The sequence below is a fragment of the Alligator sinensis genome, unplaced genomic scaffold, assembly GCF_000455745.1.
Source record: "Alligator sinensis unplaced genomic scaffold, ASM45574v1 scaffold748_1, whole genome shotgun sequence".
Taxonomy (NCBI): domain Eukaryota; kingdom Metazoa; phylum Chordata; order Crocodylia; family Alligatoridae; genus Alligator; species Alligator sinensis.
The window spans coordinates 433,011-451,576 of record NW_005842455.1 but is presented as its reverse complement, the minus strand read 5'-3'; the positions used below and the strand labels follow the sequence as shown (position 1 = coordinate 451,576).

Sequence of the window (18,566 nt, the reverse complement as noted above, 5' to 3'; positions counted from 1 at the left end):
TGCTGAAGAGCGAGTGGACCATCGGGCGGAAGAAAGGTGAGGGCGGCCGGGCCCTGGCTGCGCTGGGGAGCAGGCCCGAAAACCCCTGGTTTCTTCCTTTTTTTTTTTTTTTTTTTTTTGTCACCCTGGGGGTTCCCAAAGCAACAGCTTTGTTCTCTCCTTCTCTTTCGCTTTCCTTTTCTTTCTGCTGAGGGGACAGGGACGTAGGTCCTGTCCCCGATGCTTCGGGTGCCGAGGAAGGAGGAACGGTTCATTTTTCAAACCGCCCCGGTTTCCGTGATGAAGCGGGAATGGATGTGGGGGGCGGGGAGATGGTCACGCTCGCCCCACAACAAACCGGGCAGCGCCAAGGCCACTAACACGTTCAACGCGCTTCTCTGTAAGTGTTTCTGTGTCTAGCGGTGTCGACTGTTTGGCTTGAACCGCAGAAAGCAAGAGCTCCTTGTAGTAAAGACAGCTATCCATCCATTTTTTAATTAGTATTTTTTGTTTTACTATGCCTGGTAGCATTAGCTTTAGGTTTCCCATCCATCACCTCAGTCCATTTTAGGTTGTAGCATCCAGCATTTCTCAAAGGTTGCCAACGTCTGTGGACTGCGCATGGTCAGTCCAAACAGAATCCAGAAATCATATTACAAGGAAAATACGCTTTGCCTGTGGTGTACGGCGGCATCTATTTGCTACCTGTGTTGATGAAGGTAATGCTAAATGCTTGTAATAAGAATCCTGGTTAATTACCAGAGCATATCTATCTATCTGTCCATCCATCCATCCATCCTTCTGAGTGAGTTTTACTAGGATTTCTTGGCAGATAAATAGACTTTTACTCACTGAATTACTTTAATGGTTATTGTTCAACATTTGGATTTACAAAAAGGTAGGCTAAAAAGGTGGCAAATCCTGTGGGTTTGTTTTCAACTCAACACGCCACTGTTGGCATCGTTATGATAGTAGAAAGTACAAAGGTTCACTTAGCCCATTTCATAGATTCATAGATTGTAGAGTCGGAAGGGACCACAATGGATCATCGTGTCCAACCCCCTGCCCCTGGCAGGAAATTTCCCTCATTCTCCCACTTATTTCCCTCTTATTTATTTCCCTCATTCTCCCACTTCCAAACCACAGCTCATGAATTGTGCAGAATAGACTCTAATACGTAGCTTTTACACCAGTGCTACCGCCGAGTGAAACTGCATCCTCCTAGACACCACAAAGTTACACAGCGCTGTTTGGCCTTGTAGTTGGTATGGTCTCATGGATACTGGTTGGGGAAAAATAGTAAACTATTATCAAAATGCACGGTGGCTGATAGGTTTGCTTCTGCATGTGTTGTACCCAGCGTGCTCTCTTCCATGTATTTGGAAGTAGTTTTGTTTGCCCAGGCTCTGAATTGGAGGAAGTGAATCATGTTTTTTAACTGTGTCTCTTCAAGCAACTCTTCCAAAAGGAGGTGCTGTAGAAAAGAATGGCTTTTTACATGTGGAGCCTTGTGCACGCAGTCAGCAAAAAAGTTCATAAACACAACACACCAGCCTATAGTAGCCTGTCTTGTGCTGCTGCTTGTGTTTCAGGAAAAAATTATTAAGTATCACTGCAGTTATATTGATTTTTCCTTTGGCCTGCACTTATGGGTATGTGAAACGTCAAGCTGTGTGCAGTAGAATCCATCTATATATATGCTCGTGGAATATTTTTAAGCATATTGGCACTAAACACTTTCTTTTTCAGGATGTGACTTGTCCTTTCCTGGCAACAAGCTGGTGTCTGGAGATCACTGTAAAATCATAGTGGATGAAGAATCTGGTCAAGTATCACTGGAGGATACCAGGTTAGCTCTGCTTTGAAATCCTGTTGTTGCTTATTTTCAGTCTAGTTTATTCCTGTGCAGTGGATGTGAGAAGGGGCAGGTGTACTTGCCTGAGAACAACTGATGAGTTTTTAGGCATTATTTTTTTTTTCAGTGCTTCTTAAAATATATCTGTCCTCCCCCATGGAATGCCTGGCTTAGTGGATGAAACACACTCCTGATGGGGCGTGCTGGGTTGTTTTATAAAACATTTCTCTGGTTGTGAATCTGCCATGAAAGCGTTTCAGAAAAAACAATCAGTGATTTTTAGGAGTCCTGTAAAGCAACTGCATGGTGAATCAGTTAAAGTAACGTGCATTTCTCTCTCCCTCCCTGCCCCCCATTTGTACTTCAGGATGTTTTCTGGGGGAGGGGAAAATACAGCTGCAATGATGTGCCTCCTCTCCCCACCCCCCCAGTGTAAAATTATTCTTATTTATTGTTCCTGTTGGTGTTCAAAGTATTGTGGCAGCTATCTTGTATTCCAGAGGTACTGTAGGTTCTTGAGCAGTTGCTATGGGAATAAGCTTGGTATAAATCCTTAGATCTGTTTTATTGAATTTTTAAATTGTTTCCTGGCACTTCAGGGGAGAAGAGAGAGAGGCTTAAAAATAAAACAACATTCTTGCTGTTGATGCTTCCATTAGAGGTTGTTTTTTCTTTTTACTAGGACACTTTTGTAGTCGTTTTCTCTGATTAGTATTTCTGCTTGAGCATTATGTCAATACATGAGAACTAAGGCCTTGATACTGCAAAGGCTTATGGATCTGCCTTACTCAGCTTACCTGCAGCAGTCCCAGTGAAGCTAATTGGACTTTGTGTGATACATAAAGTTAAGTATGGGAGTCTTTGCAGGATCAGGGCCAATGAACTTGCACTGTAGGCGAGGTCGCTTCCTGTTGAGTAATGAGCTCAGTGGGAGCTTAAATAACTCAACATGTGTTGTAGAAGGGCTTCAACAGGCTCTATTTTTTTTTCCAAACTAATTTATAAAGATAGAGAAAGAGGAGTTTGTGTGAAATGTTTTTTTGGTAAGGAGGTAGTAACTGTTATCTAATTTCAGCAGTGTAGTTTTGACCGGCTGCTTGTCTGGGTTTGGCAGAGAGCTCCTGGTTTAATACATTTCAAGAGTTTCTAGAACACTTGTAATTTTAGAGAAATCTGCTTTCTTTTGTTGGCAGGTTATTGCATCCCTTCAATGGGGAAATGTGCATCTCCACTAGCTAGGAAGCATCTTTATGTAAATGCAAGAATGACAACCAAACAGGGAAATTCCAGATGCATATTCACATGTACAGAATAAATTTAATTATTGTGGGCTTTAGAGATGGTGTTAAATCTTCTGTTGCTTCTCACTTGATCGCATCAGGATATGGTTAAATGTGATGTTCTGGAAGTTCAGGATAAGTAGTAGAAACCTGCTAGGCTTTGATTCAAATCTGTGACTGTGTTCTGAAAACCCCTTGAAACCCCACTTACTTTAGTGGGTGCATGCCCTTTTTTGCCTGTGGCAGGAAGGATGAGCCTAGCTGCCAATTTTGCTTAGATCAAATTTAATTTCCCTATTCATTGTCTCATACACCTGATCAGAGTTGATAGATGTGTACTGGTCCTGTGGTTTTTATGCCAAAACTCACTTTGACATCTACTTGAGACATGCATTCCTTTTTCTTCTTTTGTGTCATAAGGCTGCTCCTATAGACTAATAACCCCCCATATTCATTTTTTTTAATGTCATGATTTTTAATCAAATTTCATGATTTTTGTTTGTTTCTCTCAGGGGCTGACTCACAATTTTTGAATGCTTGAGTTAGCAATTCTAGTGCCCAGAGCCCTAGAAGAAGTACTTCAGTGTCTGATTTTTTTCTGCTGTAAAGTGGAAAGCAGGTCTGGAAAAAATGCTGTGGTCAAGCTCAGATGTTTCTGTTGAAAAGGAATGCATTTAAGGAGGCAGCTGGGTTGAGGTAGTTGAACTGGGCGGGCTCTGTTCCTGTTTTGCAGCTAAATAAATAAGAAAAATAATAATAATTAAACAAAAATGTTACAATATCCAGCCCTGGCTCCTCATGAATTTGTTGGCATGCTGAGTTACTGGAGACGAGGCAACTCTGACCTATATTGGAAATAAATCAGATTTCTTCTCACCCCAAGGTGATGAGTTGAGAACTGTAGAAACTACTTGAATAAACAACTTCCAAATGGTCTGAAAGTAACAGGGAACAAGGGTTGGTTGCTAGCTTTGGTGTGATAAAATGTGTTTCGTGAGCAGTCTCCCTTTTCTGCTCTCTGTCGTCTCCCCCCCCCCAAGTCCCTTGGTTAATTTCTTGCTATTGTCTAGAAGCAACTGTATTCTAATGATGACTTAATCAGTTATGTTCATGAAGTAGCTGTCTTGTCCCCAGTAAAAGCAGCAAAAGTGATTTTTTTATTGAACAAAATAAATGCAACGATAGTAATAGAAGGACACTTCTAAATAGTCTCTCCTTGTCTTCCATTGGTTAGTTATTAGTGTGTAGGCTTGCATTAAATGGCCGGATTACCTTCCTAAGTTTAGGTTTGGTTTCCCTAAAGCATGGGAAGGCAGGCTGATCTGATAGTATGGTATGGCTGGGACTACTGCTGCTTGTATCACAACCTTTATGTGGATAAACTGGGCAGGACACTGATCTCCAATGGATAATCTTTCATGAGCACTGAATTTGCCTCACTGTATCAGAGAAATTCTGCCTGGCTAAAGCTAAAAGAATAGAAACTAGCTTCATCAGAACGGGACTTCTGCGTTAATTTGAAATCAAAACTTCAATTTCAAGTGCAAGATACAGTTTATCCAAGAGATGATGCACTTGTGCTGTGCGTAAGAAGCATATCTAATGTGAGTATTTCCTGGATGTAAATATTTTTTCCCTTGGGTGGATGCAAGTAATTATAAATAATAGCTTCATGCTTACCTTGTAACTCCTTTCCCTAGGAAGCATATCAAATTATTTTACAAAATAGAGACTAAGATAGGAAGTGACTAACCAATTACATAAACAAATGAGCCTGTAGAAAAACTTGGGTAGACTATATAATTAACCAAAGTGGAATTGGTCTGGGCTACAGGGATTTATACCTCTGCTCTTAGGAAAATTAACATGGGACCTTTTGTGACCTTGTCTTACTTTTGCAGATTTGTCCCAGTGATGACAAAGAGTTTCTTTCTCTTCCTTGTCTAGAAAAATACAGTATGGCAGCATTAATTTAGTGCTGACTCTCAAGGACTGGCCTTCAAATTTGGGGGTCATGTTAGACTTTCTGTTTGACTTTAGTGACATTGTATTCAGGTCTGTGATATTTGGGGAATGTGCAATATATATAGTTGTCTGTCTGTAATAATAATTATAGAATATAGCTATTTCCCTGTTTTCATGAAAAACATCCAGTTAGTGATAGATAACCAGTGGAGTGCCTGGCTGTTGCTGGTTACTAGCAATGACTGAAAGAATGCTGCAGCTGCTTAGCCACATGTTGTCTTCGAGTTTGATTATTAGCTAGGGCAGTGGCGCTCAACCTTTTTTAGAGTCAGGACACCCTTCCCACATTTTTTGAATTTGGTGGCACCCTGCCAGCTGGTAACCACTGTTATATCACCCCAGTTTACTGCAGTGGTTCTCAACCGGGTGACACTGCTGTGATGAGGTAAAAGTGCCCCAAATGTCTTGTACCGCAGCAGACTGGGAAGGGCTGTGATCTGCTTGCACTCCTCCTGCATTAGGGTACTCCGATAATCCAAGAGCAGGTAGAAGAGCTGGTTTGTGCTGCAGCAGCCCTTCCATCCTCACCTCTGTTTCCAGGAGACTCTGAAGTGTTGGACTGGGAACTGTCTTGCATGCCTCTGTTACTGGGAGATGCTGTGCAGGGTCAGACTGGGAAGGGCATTACTTGCAGAGGGGGCCAGGGGGGACATCACTGGGAGCAGGGGCTCTGCCCTGCTGCTGCTTGCTCAGGGTGGGCAGGATGGTAGTGCATCTCACTCCAGGTGGAAGGGGGCAAGCATCAGCAGGGCAGAGCTCCTGCGGCTCCCTCCCCCAGCCAGGGCAGAGGCAGGCACAACCAGGGGATCCATAAGAAAAAAACCCTTGGCTGTCCTGCCTGGCCCCATCCCTCACCCAGCCCCAGCCTCCCAGCACTTAAAAAAACGGAAAAAAGAAAAAAAAGCCCCACACTCACCAGCTGCAGGAGTGGCGATTGGGGCCTCTGGGTGCTTGTGGGGAGGGCCCCCATGGGGCAGTGGGGGGCAGCAGGGATCGCTCCCCCCCCAGTCTGGCACCTGCGTGGCAGTCTTATGGCACGGGTGTAGTGCAGCTCAGCAGGGCTCCACGCACTGCATGGGAGCTGGGACTGAGTGCAGCTGACACGCGGAGCCGCCCAGCGCCCAGGCAAATTGAACTGAGGGCTGGGGAATTGAACTGGTTTGATTCCCCAGCTCCCGTTCGATTTGCCTAGGAGCTGGGGCAGCTCCATGTGTCAGCTGGAGCCCGGCAGCGCTCAGCCCCAGCAGTCTGAGCTCCCAGACAGCATGCGGTGCCCTGCTGAGCCGTGCTACACCCGCACCATGGGGCAGCTACTGCCCAGGTGCCAGGTGGTGGGGCGATCCCTGCTGCCCCCCACTGCCCCACGCTGTGCAGGGGGGCTCTGCCACCAGTGCCCAGACGCCCTAATTGCCACTCCTCCTGGAGCTGTTAAGTGCAGGGCTCTTTTTTGTTTTTTGTTTTTTTAGGTGCCAGGAGGCTAGCGCTGGGCGGGAGATGGGACCAGGCAGGGCAGCAATGGGGGCTTCTCCTGCGGCTCCCCCTGACCAATGCCTTGAGTCTAAAACTGTTGAGAACCACTTGTCAAATGTAACAAGACAAGGGGAAAATATTCAAAAAATCCTTCATCCTCTATTTAGGAGGCAAGACAGATATGAGATGAACTTCCCCAGTAGTTGACTCTTTTTACATGTTGTGGATTTTTTTTTCAGGGGGGTTGTTTTATTTTTCCCTTCTTTGCTGTGATTAGATTAGCTTAACCAAGTAGGCTGTAAAACATCTTAAAAGAGGAAGAAGCAAATATAAATCTGGTTGAGAAATCACTTAGTGTTGGTTTCCTCAGCAGTGTTTTTTACTTCATACCTTCAACCTTTTTGAGTAATTTTAAGTCTCTTTTCTTTCTCTTCTTGTGTTAACTGATTGAAGGCCTTCCTGCTGGGCTGCTTTTAAGTTAAAAGGATAAACAAGAGGACAGGCCTAAAAATTGTTTCTAGATAATTTCCCACTGGAAGTTGGGGTTGTTTCTTGGCAGAGTAACTGTGATCTCCAGAAGGTGGCAGCAAATTCTGTTTTCTGTTTTTTTTGTAGCTGTGTGTGTTGGTATAGATGGAAAGAAGTTGCATTGAGTGTTCTTGTGTGTGTATCCTTTAAAATATGGTATTGTTGAAATATTTGAATAACCAAATCAAACTCCTTGAATTCTGCGGCATTAAAATGAGCTTATTGCAACTGAGCAGAAAGTACTCACTTCATTGTATTTTTATTTGATTTTAAATTTTTCATAGCTCCTGTAGGATATGACGTGGCCCCAAAAGACACCTTAATTTTTTTTTTGGGGGGGGGGGGGAAATGACACATTGATCTATTTCCAAAATTCATTCCTTACCTGAATTCTGGTTTTCTTTTCTTTTCTTTTTTTTTTTTTTTTTTTTTTTAACCTGTCTGGTAGCCACATGCTTCCTTTACCAGGAGCATAGAGTAGCAACTAAGCCCTCAACAGCATAATGGCTGCATGGGACAGTCGTCTCTGTTTCAGTTACCTGGCATTTCTTAACGTTGGCTACATCACTTTTTTTGAGAACCAGTAACTTCTTTTGAAAACTGTCTCCCTTTCCCTTCCTCTTCCAACACCATTTGGCTGGTCATTATGAAAGCATTTAGGTTAAATAACCTCTACTTTTTCTTTGCAGCACTAATGGAACAGTAATAAATAAACTGAAGGTGGTTAAGAAGCAGACATGCCCTTTGCAGACTGGGGACGTGATCTATGTTGTTTACAGAAAGAATGAGCCAGAAAAGAGTAAGTAGATAATATTTCAGTGGTACAGTAAAAGCCATGTTATCCAGCACTTTATTAACTGGCATGCTGGTCGATGCAGCAAAAGCGAAACCAGAAGTTCCGCTTCTGGTTTTGCTGAGTCCCACTTCACCAATTCCGGGCCATGGCCTGGGACAAAGCAGCCTGTGCAGGGCCCCTTGCCCTGTCCCCCACCACACTGAAGCCAAGGAGTGAAAGCCTGGTGCACCGGACGCAGTGGGAGGAGCAGCGCCTGATCAGGCAAAGACGCCTCTCAGGTAACCGGCATATTTGGTTATCTGGCACCGCCCCCATTTCCCATGGGTGCCAGGTAACAGCTTTTGCTGTGTTACATATGTAGGCTTTGTGTAGCCATAAAGGATACAAGGCAATATCTGATGGTTAGAACTAGAGTGCTCAGAGAATTTTATCAAGTGGCTCTTTAATGTTAAAAACATATTGCGATGATTTTGGGGGCCTTGTCTAATTGTTGTAGTAGTCACGTTTTGTATTATGGTAGAACCAATAATCTTCACCTGAGATTAGGGACACATTGTACAGCCCAAGAAATAGTTCCTGCCCTGTAAACCTTACAGTCCAGATAAACAAAATTAGACAAAGTGTGAAAGGAGAGAAATACAGAGGGGTGAAACGATTATATCAAGATTACAGAAAATATTGATAGAGCCAGGAATAGAATGTAGGCCTCCTGGTTCCCAGTCCAGTGTGAAATCCACTGGATCATGGAATTGTTATAATGGTGGAATACTCAGCGCATTTTAACTTTTCTAAAAATGTTCAGTTTTCAGACATTTTCTCTGTAATAGATGAAAGGGATATGCATTTCAAATGCTAATTCTAACTGCTGTATTTAAACCAGGACTGTAACTCATGAAGCAGAATTTTAAAGCGAGCATATTCTGTGTGCAATATATTCAGACATAGGCAGGCAAAGTTCATTGAGTAGATGTGACATATCTTATTAGACCAACTGAGTATATCACATCTACTCAAAGAACCTTGCCTGCTTCTGTCCTTAGACCAACACAGCTGCAACCAAAAACTCAGCATATATTCAGACATTACTGTGAAGAGTATTAGACACCATTGTAAGGGCTGTGGTATTAAAACCCTGGTTAATACTAAAGCCTCTCATCAGTTTGGTACCCCAATATAAGTGCCTAAGAATTAATGTTCATAATTGGTTGTACCCTCCAAATGAAAAATCTATAAGCTTCTAGTCAACAGTTTCTTAAGATTCATGTGACTGGAGCCTAGATTTCCTCTTCTGACCTTGCCATCAATTTTAGAATTTATTCTCAGTTTATGGTGATAGTTTTATGGAAAAGCAGTAACACGCATGCTTTCTCTTTTATAGATCTGTATATCTCTGTTCCTTTCCTTCTTACAGGTCTTCCCCCTGAAATGTCTTTGTAGTAGTCCGTACTAGTTTGAAGAACTCATTAACTCTATTTTTCTAAGATGGGTTGAGATGTTTCAATTATAATGTATTTGAACAGGGCCACCCAGGTCTTGAACAGAATGCACAGTACTTTAAAGGGCTGACTGAATTTAGCTGTAGGATGTATAGCTTTTCTAGCAGTTCTGAAGTAGATTGAAGGATTTAATTGGTCAGAAAGGGTTATAACAGACTGACTGGGTCTCTGAAGGACCTTGGCAGCTGGGGATGAAGAGCCTGGGGGAGAGGGGGACACGTCTGTGAAATCTCTGGGGCTCCATCTGGGTGGAGTGCTCTGTATGAGAGAAAACAAAACTATTTTATTTTATTTTTTAAGATAGGTTTGACAAAGCTGCAAATAGTATTTGTATAATGGCTTATTCTGTTCTTTGTGGGATTTGCTCTATTTATAACATAAATCTACTGAAAAATAAGTAAATTGAAGAAATTAACATATTTAAGCTCACCTCTTAATCTTATCCAGAGAACATCCAGTAAAGTTGCATTAATAGGGATACTTACAGTTCATTCTGACACGGAATGGATTTTATGGTTAGGAAGTGTTTAAGCCTCTAGTTCCATAGCTGGCACAAGTTGAATTTTACACAAAGCCACTTTGCTTGGTTCCCTGAGAAGAAAAGATCTAGTTGTTCTGTTCCTAATTGCCTCCTAAGTAGGAGCATTTACATGTAGCTATTAAACTGCTCTTCTATTTACCCCTTTCATCGCAGGAAACCTCTGGGAAGCAGCCACCTGAGGGTAGGGCTGAAATGGGGAGAAATAAAAATGCTTTCAAAACCATAATCAAACTTCTGCCACTGTTTTTTCTCCTTCCAGATGTTGCTTATCTCTATGAATCCTTCAACACAAAACAAGATGCAACTCGAGAACCAGTAGGTGAGTAAAGCTAGTACTTCAAGATCATGGAAAGGGAGATGAGTTGCTGTGACTAAGAGCTTAATTCCTTCAAAACCTGTTAATTTCGATGTGGAAGATGTGATGAGAATGTCTGTCTATCACCGGTATCTCCTTTCCTTCCTTACTGTAGAAGCTAATGCTGAAAATGAGTGCCATGTGACCAAAGATACCTCAAGGACAGAAAGAGGTGATGATGAGACCCAAATTACCTCATCACTTTCAGCCACTCAGTCTTGCTATGAGGAACCACAGCCATCTACTTCTACATCTAACCTCTTTAACGCTTCTTCTACCTCTCTTATTGAGTCTGCATCTGTTGAGCAGGATAATCCTTCAACATCTGGTAAGGGTTTATTCATTGTTCATCAGTTTGACATGTTTCTAAGCTTGGCACCCCTGGACGGTTGCTCTGTTGCTATATCCTGCCAATTAATGTCTTGCCATACAGAATACATGTTATTGGTCTAAACTTGAACCAGATCAGTAGGTAGTGAGTTTGAGAGTTAATGGTATTCAAGAGGCAAAAGGTTTACTTCAAACAAACAAGCCTTTAATCTTTCAGTCTTCTCTGTTCATCATCCTGCCCAATCCCCCATCTAAATTGGAAAGTGAACTGACTGAAACTATATCAATTATTAAACAAAGCAAACCTCGACTAAATACTTGCATATGTGCCCACACTCCTTGGGGAGCCATTTTGACTCTCACCATTGTTGTTTTGTCCTATTCGGAGACTTTAGAATAGAAATCATTATGGTTCCTTCAGAGCCTGACTTCCTATGTAATGCAGGTAGTCCAATAGCCCAGTGCAGTGTTATAGAGGAATTGGAGGGCAAAGATGGGTTTGAACAAAGGACATTTATTAAGTGAAAATCTACTGTCATGATGTTGTGCCAGTTGATCGAGTTGCATGATTATTTCAGATTTTCTCCTCACCTACAGTACACTCTCCATCATCTCTGTGTCTCCTGTTGCACTGTGTTTTGTGAACTTAGGTCATCCCAGCTTGGAGAATACCTTCTTCAAATTCTGCAGGACTTGATCACAATGCTGGCTCCCTTTCCTGTTACTGTTTATTTTCAAATGTTGTTCAAAGTATGCTTTAAGCCTTGATGTATTCTTCATTTTAAGTGCAGGGGTAGACTGCAGTTGTGGAAATAATTGTAATATGCAAGTAGTAATGAAGAACTTAAGATTGCTACTTTGATCTCTTAGTGGTTTTGATTTTTATCAAATATAGTGTGCATAAATAAAACCACTCCATGACCGAGAAAATAGCAAGGAAAGTATACATGGAACATATTTTATAAATAGAGTATAAGCACTCTGGTATTTATGGACTTGATTGCAGGTACCAGCTTCTTGAATCCCTCAAATAGTCAGACACAATGAAAAAATAGAGCCAAAATACGTATTGTCTGGTATGGATTGCTTCCATCACCTTGAATTGGTGTGTGAGGTTTAATTTTTCTTTTTATGCTGTTTCCTCCTTGTGTACCTCTGTTAATGTTCTGTGCTTTCATTTTGTAGGATCACAGTTCTCTTTCACTCCTTTGCCTGGTTTCTCCACCCTAGAACCTAGGTATCCAAGAGCGTCACCTGATGGACATGGACAGCTAGATGCAAATAGTGAAAGCTCCACCATCATTTCAGGTGTTTCTGATAAAGAGAAAATAGAAACTTGTACATTGGAGCCCCAAGAGGTGGAGGAGGACTTGGAACCTGCTAAGAAGAAAATTAAAGGAGGCTAGTAGATTTCATAGTGCTGTAATATACTATTTAGGTTATTTTAATCCTTTAAAATATTTTTTTGGGAAAAATCTAACATTGTGTAATATACCCAGATGCTTCCAGGTATATTGGTTAAAGTGAAACACAGGGATCTTAAATGATTTATTAGAGCTCATCAGACACTTCAGTATAAGAGTCTGAAGTAAAAAGCAAGGCACAAACTATACCTTCTGAAAGTTAGGCTGTGCTGCTCTAAAAATAATTTCCCTACTAATGTGAACTGATTTAAAAATGCAGTCATACTAAACCTAAAAGGACTTTATTGGGTATATTTAAACTGGGTATGGACCTGTGATGTTCATGAAACTATTTTATATTGTAGTAATTGAGCATTATAAAGCACATGTCCTGAGAACCACTGCAAATAATGCTTGCTGAAATCAGTAATTTTTTGTTCCTTGTGGTCTGTTCTGTGCTTTCTGTTATTCCATTCTTGACCCAATAACTCTAGTGATTTTTGTCTTTTTAAAACTAAGCAGAAATCATAGTATGCTAAGCCAGGACCTTAGCCAATGTCTTGTTCACTGCCAGGCACTACTGATTGGCATAAGTTGGGAATCGAAGTGGGTATCTTTGGGAGCTTTTCTCAAAGTAAGAATAAATAGTCTTTGGAAACCATAGTGAAGTGTCTCATTGTTATAACCTCAAAATGATTTGCCTCTGTAGATGAGGATGCTACTCCATATCTTCAGGTGACAGCTTCAAGTGAATGTATAATTAAAATTGGCTCAGAAGATGCAAAAACATCAAATGTGAAACCAGATAAAATGGAGGAAACACTCACTTGCATTATCTGCCAGGAATTGCTGCATGACTGTGTCAGGTATGTGTGGTTGGAAAGAAACACCTTGGATTATGTGCGACTTAACAGAGGGAATAAGATATAGCTGTTTGGAAGTGCGTGTTTGGATTTTTTTGGAAGCTTGAGGCTTTCTCTGTGCATTGTGCACATACTGGGGGTTGAGACTAGAACTTTCCCACCATACAGTACTGATTAGTTACTCTAACGTGGAATTTTTAAAGCCGATTGGTGAAAGTATTGTCAGTCTTGAAAGTCTTGAGCATAGACTCCGTTCTGAGGCATGGTACAGGACTTAATGGATTGAGTCACTTAGGCATGGAAATCCCATGATTGATTAATTTTAGTTCGCATCAGCAGTAGCCAGGTACATGACCATTGGATTTGTTTAATCAATGCCACTGTTTTTGCCATCTTCTAGAATCTAGTAAATCCCAAGATTATCCAGGGATCTCCAGAGTCTCAGTCACTACTGATTCAATCTCTTCAAGTTGATTATCCTATATCGTTAACAATCTCTCTAGTAGTACTGTTCCCATGGGAAATGCATACTAGGAAAACACATGGGAAGGCTGGTCTCTGTGGTTATTCAAAGCCCTTCATGGTATTTTTTGATTATCCAAATAAATACCAGAAGTATTTTTGCATCGTTTGTAGTTAAGCCAACTCTTTTCCAAGGACTTTGGCTCTGAGTCATGGATATTTCTTGTTGCTCTCACATTTGTTTTCAGCTTGCAGCCCTGCATGCACACCTTCTGTGCTGCCTGCTACTCAGGGTGGATGGAACGGTCGTCTCTCTGTCCAACTTGCCGTTGTCCAGTTGAACGAATTTGTAAAAACCATATATTGAACAACTTGGTTGAGGCCTATCTGATCCAGCATCCAGGCAAGTTGGAAAAGTGTGTGGAATGCACTCTCTTGTATGCATACATATAATGTACTTTGGATATTAATTGCAAATTAAGTCTACCAACAAAGTGGGGGGAGGGTAAAAATGAAGAAAGAAAGCTTAGGAAAATCTGCTTTGCTAGTTTCTCTGATGCTGCTGTAAGAATGTAGGAGAACAAAAACTAACAGCCAATTAGTGTGTCAGAATAAAGTGTAAAACCCAATCATCTGGTTTATTGCATAACCCCTTACACTACTAGATCTGAAGGTGTGTTACAAGAGTTAGGAAATTTAGCTTTGCAAACTTTGAGAGAGATGGGTCATCATTGATAGAAAGTACTGAGAGAATAGGCTGGGTTTTTTTTCGAAGGTTTCTTACTTTTGGCAATCTTGAGTATGGATTTAATTGTGTATTAAATACTCCTTGAAAATTTTATCCTGGCTTACTTGTCCAGTATTCCATACTTCCTTTGGAACTGGGAATAGAATTGAGGTCTCTTGGCTTTCATCAGAATAATGCCATGAATAAAGATACTAGGCTGTAAAACATAGCAATAAAGAATGCAGTCAATTAATCACCAACACTGTGGATCTTGTAAAATGTGTGAAATAGCAATTTTGCTCTTGTGGAGTTGATTTCATGAGCTGGGTACACCTTTAGAAAACCTTTCTTTTTCATGTTCAAATGTGTTCACTTTCAGATAAGTGTCGTAATGAAGAGGACATACGTAGCATGGATGCCCGAAACAAAATTACACAAGACATGCTGCAGCCCAAGGTGCGAAGATCATTTTCAGATGAAGAAGGAAGTTCTGAGGATCTGCTGGAACTGTCAGATGTCGACAGTGAATCCTCAGATATCAGGTATATGCATTTTGCTTTTGTGTGGATTTAAATACCTGCAATATTAAACTAGACCAGAGTCTTGCAAAACTGGTACTTAATCCTTGTCTCATTTTGGAGCCCTGGCAGTGTTTTCATGATCCATCTATCTGGTTTTAGTTTTTAATTTTTATTTTTGAGGAGCTTTATTTTTTGGCTTACCACCCTGTCAGCATGGGGTAGGTTCGTGGTCTTGCCCACCCCTGGCTCCAGATGGAGCTCTTAATGCACCAGATATTAGAGTTAGTCTTTACTGATTTTTAAATTCTGGATGACATTTAAACTCTGGATTCTTGTTATATTTTTCAGTATCACTATTTTATTGTTTCTTTCCGCCCTCTGACAATCCTGGTGTCCCTCCACCACCTCATAGTTTGACTACCATGCATCTCCTCTTTCTGTTTTTCTCTTTTCCCTGCATGTGTATTTACTTAAGAATGAAATATTTTTAATTGTTACTGAATTACTATAAACAATTGTGGCTCCTTACCCTAATTGACTTGCAAGGCACTCACTTCACAGCAATGCTGAACTTTTAACTTTTCTTCTTTCAGTCAGCCATATATAGTGTGCAGACAGTGTCCAGGATATCGGCGACACTCTGTTCAGCCACCTCCTTGTCCAGGGCAGGAGGGGGAAGCAGAAGGATTGCAGGCACTGGGAGATGCACCATCCACATCTACTAATTTCCCTGCAGGTCAGTAAGATGGAAAACTTCTTAATGAAGTAGTATTGGGATGCTACAAAGAATGTAGACAGAGAAATTATGCTGTGTTAAGATGGAGTTTGGGAGTTGTCACTGTTTGTTTGTTTGTTTGTTCTGCAATAACTATTTTGTGTGTATTTTGTATTTATTTTGAAGCCTTAAAGCCAGTTTCCTTTTCCTTTCTGCATTGCTTCTGAATAAGTGGAATGATATGGCTCACGTGTAAAACTTTTCAGCTCTGCAGATGTGTGTGTGTGTCTGTCTATATGACATTAACTAGTAATTATGGTCCCACATTAATGTGATCCATTGATCTGCTCCCCCCTTTACCCCCATTATCTAGCTGTCCAAGAGTATGTGTGTCCATCTCAAGGAAGTCACGTGATATGCACATGCTGTTTTCAGCCAATGCCAGACCGAAGAGCAGAACGTGAACAGAATCCGCACATTGCCCCTCAACAATGTGAGTAAAAGTTATCATCTGGGTGCAGATCTAAGGCTCTTCTATTACTTTTTTTTATTACTTTTGAAATCTCTAAGCCTTGACTAGATAAGGCTCTTACACTAATCATATGTCTATTTGTGAAAGATGTTCTAATAATGTCAGGTCAGTGCTGTTAAAGCCCAAAGAAGCATGATCTTATTTCTTAGGTGATTGATCGGTTTCCCTTTTGGTTCAACTCTAATCACAGTAATGTAAACTGTTTTAAAATATATTAGCAGCTTTCTACTGTAGCATAGAAAAGATGCATGGAAAAACTTGAATCTATGTGGTGCATTAAAACATTCCTTAAAACCACTACCTGTGTCAGTTTAATTGCCCTGTGGATCAGTGTTGTTTGTCTTGTGTTAACCCCTAATGGATTTGGATCACTGTGCTGCTTTGTGATATTCTCTAGCACTGCAGAGTGCATTGGCCCTGACATGGTTTCTCTTTGTGTTGACAGGCACAGTTTGTCTACAACCCTTTTGTCACTTGTACTGGGGCTGCACTCGAATGGCATGTACTGGCTGCTTGGCACCATTCTGTGGTATGGTGGAAGGATTGGTTTCTTATAGACTCTAGCCACTTCATGTATAGTAACATTTTGCTTGCTTAAGACTTGGCAAGCTTATTTTACTATTAAAAAAAAAAAAAGATATTTTATTTTGAGTTAGGCTTCAGCATAGATACCTAGAAGGGAAGGGATCTATCACCTGGGGAAAAAATAAAATAAAATAGTGTGTGTGTGTGTGTGTGTGTGTGTATATTAGGGGTGGGGGGTGTATATGTTGGGGGGGTGTATTAGGGGGTGTGTGTGTATTGTGGGGGGGTGTATTAGCTTTGAGGGTATGTCCATGCCTCTAATATGGTGTAAATTGAAGGCTTGCCCTCAAGTAGCATGAGTCCTTTTGGTTTACATGAACTTGTTGGAGCACTATGCCAGAAGCACAGCAAGAAAGGCTAGTAGTAAGACTGACTTCCAGAACAGGAAATTCAAACAGAGACCTTCTAGGAATTTGGTCACAACTCGTCTCTCCTCCTTGCTTGACTACTTAATTATGGATAGTAAAGACGGGGAGTGCTATTCCTGCATGCCAGTAGTAGTTTTGGGCTCTGCATAGGTTTGTTTGGGTTTTTTGTTTGTTTTTAAACACCCTGCAGGTGGGAAGTGGCCAGGGGGAAACTTGGTCTGGGTCTAGCAGCCTAGCTTTCAGGGAAGGGCTAGGCTGTTGCCGGGAGAATAAGCTAAGAGGTGAACCTGGGTTTGGCCCTAGGTAGTGGCACAGACATACTCTGAGACGCTTTGAACACTTGTCCTCATGTCGCATCAGGCACTCTAAGTAGCACATTGTACATTTGAGAATTTTGCTACATTTTGACATGGTTGGAAAACATACAACTAAAAATAAGAATACTGATTGTCCTGTCTTTAAAATATTAAGGGAGAGCTTTAACCCACTTCATAAACTTTTAGACTATGATTTTGAAATGGGTAAGAATTATTATAATTACCCAGCTGAATGTTTAATGAATATCTCTAAATAGCAGTGCTGATGCATGCTTAGCAACAGTAGCTCTTTTGGACTATAGGGGGAGATGTTGGGTACATAATAGCTCCTCTTGGATCAGTGCCTGAAGTTGAGAGGCTGAAGCATCACATGCTTTGATGTGTGTTTGAACAAACTAGTATTCTGTTTTCAATACATCTTACAGGAGAAAAAACTTTTTTAGCTATTGCAAACCAAAGAGAGTAACTTCCTCTCTCTTTCTTTACAGAAATAAATCTTGGTGACAAGTGTTTAGATGGAGTCCTAAGCAACAACCACTATGAATCAGATATTCTAAAGGTATGTTTAAAATTCATTATAGGCCACATACAAGTATAAGGATGGGTAACTAAGATTGTTTCAGCACTTTTTGAGGACACACAGTCCTGAAGGAGACCCCTTTTTACAAATCTACAAAAAATGGGAAATTCCAGACCCCTTTTGGACAAGTTACTTTTCACGTAAAGCAGGAAACACATTTTGTACTATAACATTATCTCAGTTGTCTTTCACTATGAAATTCTTGCCTCATTAAAGTCAATGGGAATTTTGTCATTGACTCGTGGGCTAGGATCTCACCTCCTTAGGAAGTTTTTAACGTGTGTTTAACTTTGGTAGGAGAACTTGCATGTTTAAAGCTAAGCATCTACAATAGTCTTAGCAGAAGTAGTCATGGTGAACATGCATTTCTAAATGTCTAAAAGTCTTTATCCATACCGTAGTGGTACTGGTAATGAGCTTAAAGAAATATCAGTAATTATAAATATCAAGCGTTTCAAAATGCCATTTAGCTGACACCTTTTTTTTGTTACTTTTGAAATCTCTAAGCCTTGACTAGATAAACTTATACTGTATTTTGTTTCAGGATTACCTGGCATCCAGGGGTTTGACATGGAAAAACATGTTAAACGAAAGTCTATTAGCTCTTCAAAGAGGTGTCTTTCTGCTGCCAGGTAAACCTCATGTATACATTTTGAATGATACGTAATTCAGTAACCAGTATTCTGGAGTGGTTTCATAGTGTTCTTCAAATTAATCAGATTTCTGCTAACTGTCCAAATTGGCTTCCTTCCCAGATTACAGAATTACTGGGAATACAGTGCTTTGTTACAGTTGTGGCCTCCGTAGTTTTCGAGAGCTCGCCTACCAGTATAGGCAG

General features: G+C 41.0%; 1 protein-coding gene across 1 annotated transcript in view; it reads left to right on the top strand.

The window, feature by feature from the left end:
* Nucleotides 1-2: 2 nt before the first annotated feature.
* CHFR (checkpoint with forkhead and ring finger domains) overlaps nucleotides 3-18,566 on the top strand; it is a gene marked incomplete at its 5' end in the record, with an annotated part of 25,130 nt that continues 6,566 nt past the window's right edge. The window contains 15 exon segments of the mRNA XM_014523174.2: nucleotides 3-36; nucleotides 1,729-1,828; nucleotides 7,827-7,936; nucleotides 10,230-10,289; nucleotides 10,441-10,653; nucleotides 11,841-12,056; nucleotides 12,768-12,924; nucleotides 13,632-13,786; nucleotides 14,490-14,652; nucleotides 15,225-15,367; nucleotides 15,720-15,839; nucleotides 16,324-16,407; nucleotides 17,637-17,707; nucleotides 18,273-18,360; nucleotides 18,484-18,566. The exon segment at nucleotides 18,484-18,566 is cut by the window's right edge and continues 24 nt beyond it. Of these exon segments, the coding sequence (XP_014378660.1) occupies nucleotides 3-36; nucleotides 1,729-1,828; nucleotides 7,827-7,936; nucleotides 10,230-10,289; nucleotides 10,441-10,653; nucleotides 11,841-12,056; nucleotides 12,768-12,924; nucleotides 13,632-13,786; nucleotides 14,490-14,652; nucleotides 15,225-15,367; nucleotides 15,720-15,839; nucleotides 16,324-16,407; nucleotides 17,637-17,707; nucleotides 18,273-18,360; nucleotides 18,484-18,566 (1,797 nt within the window).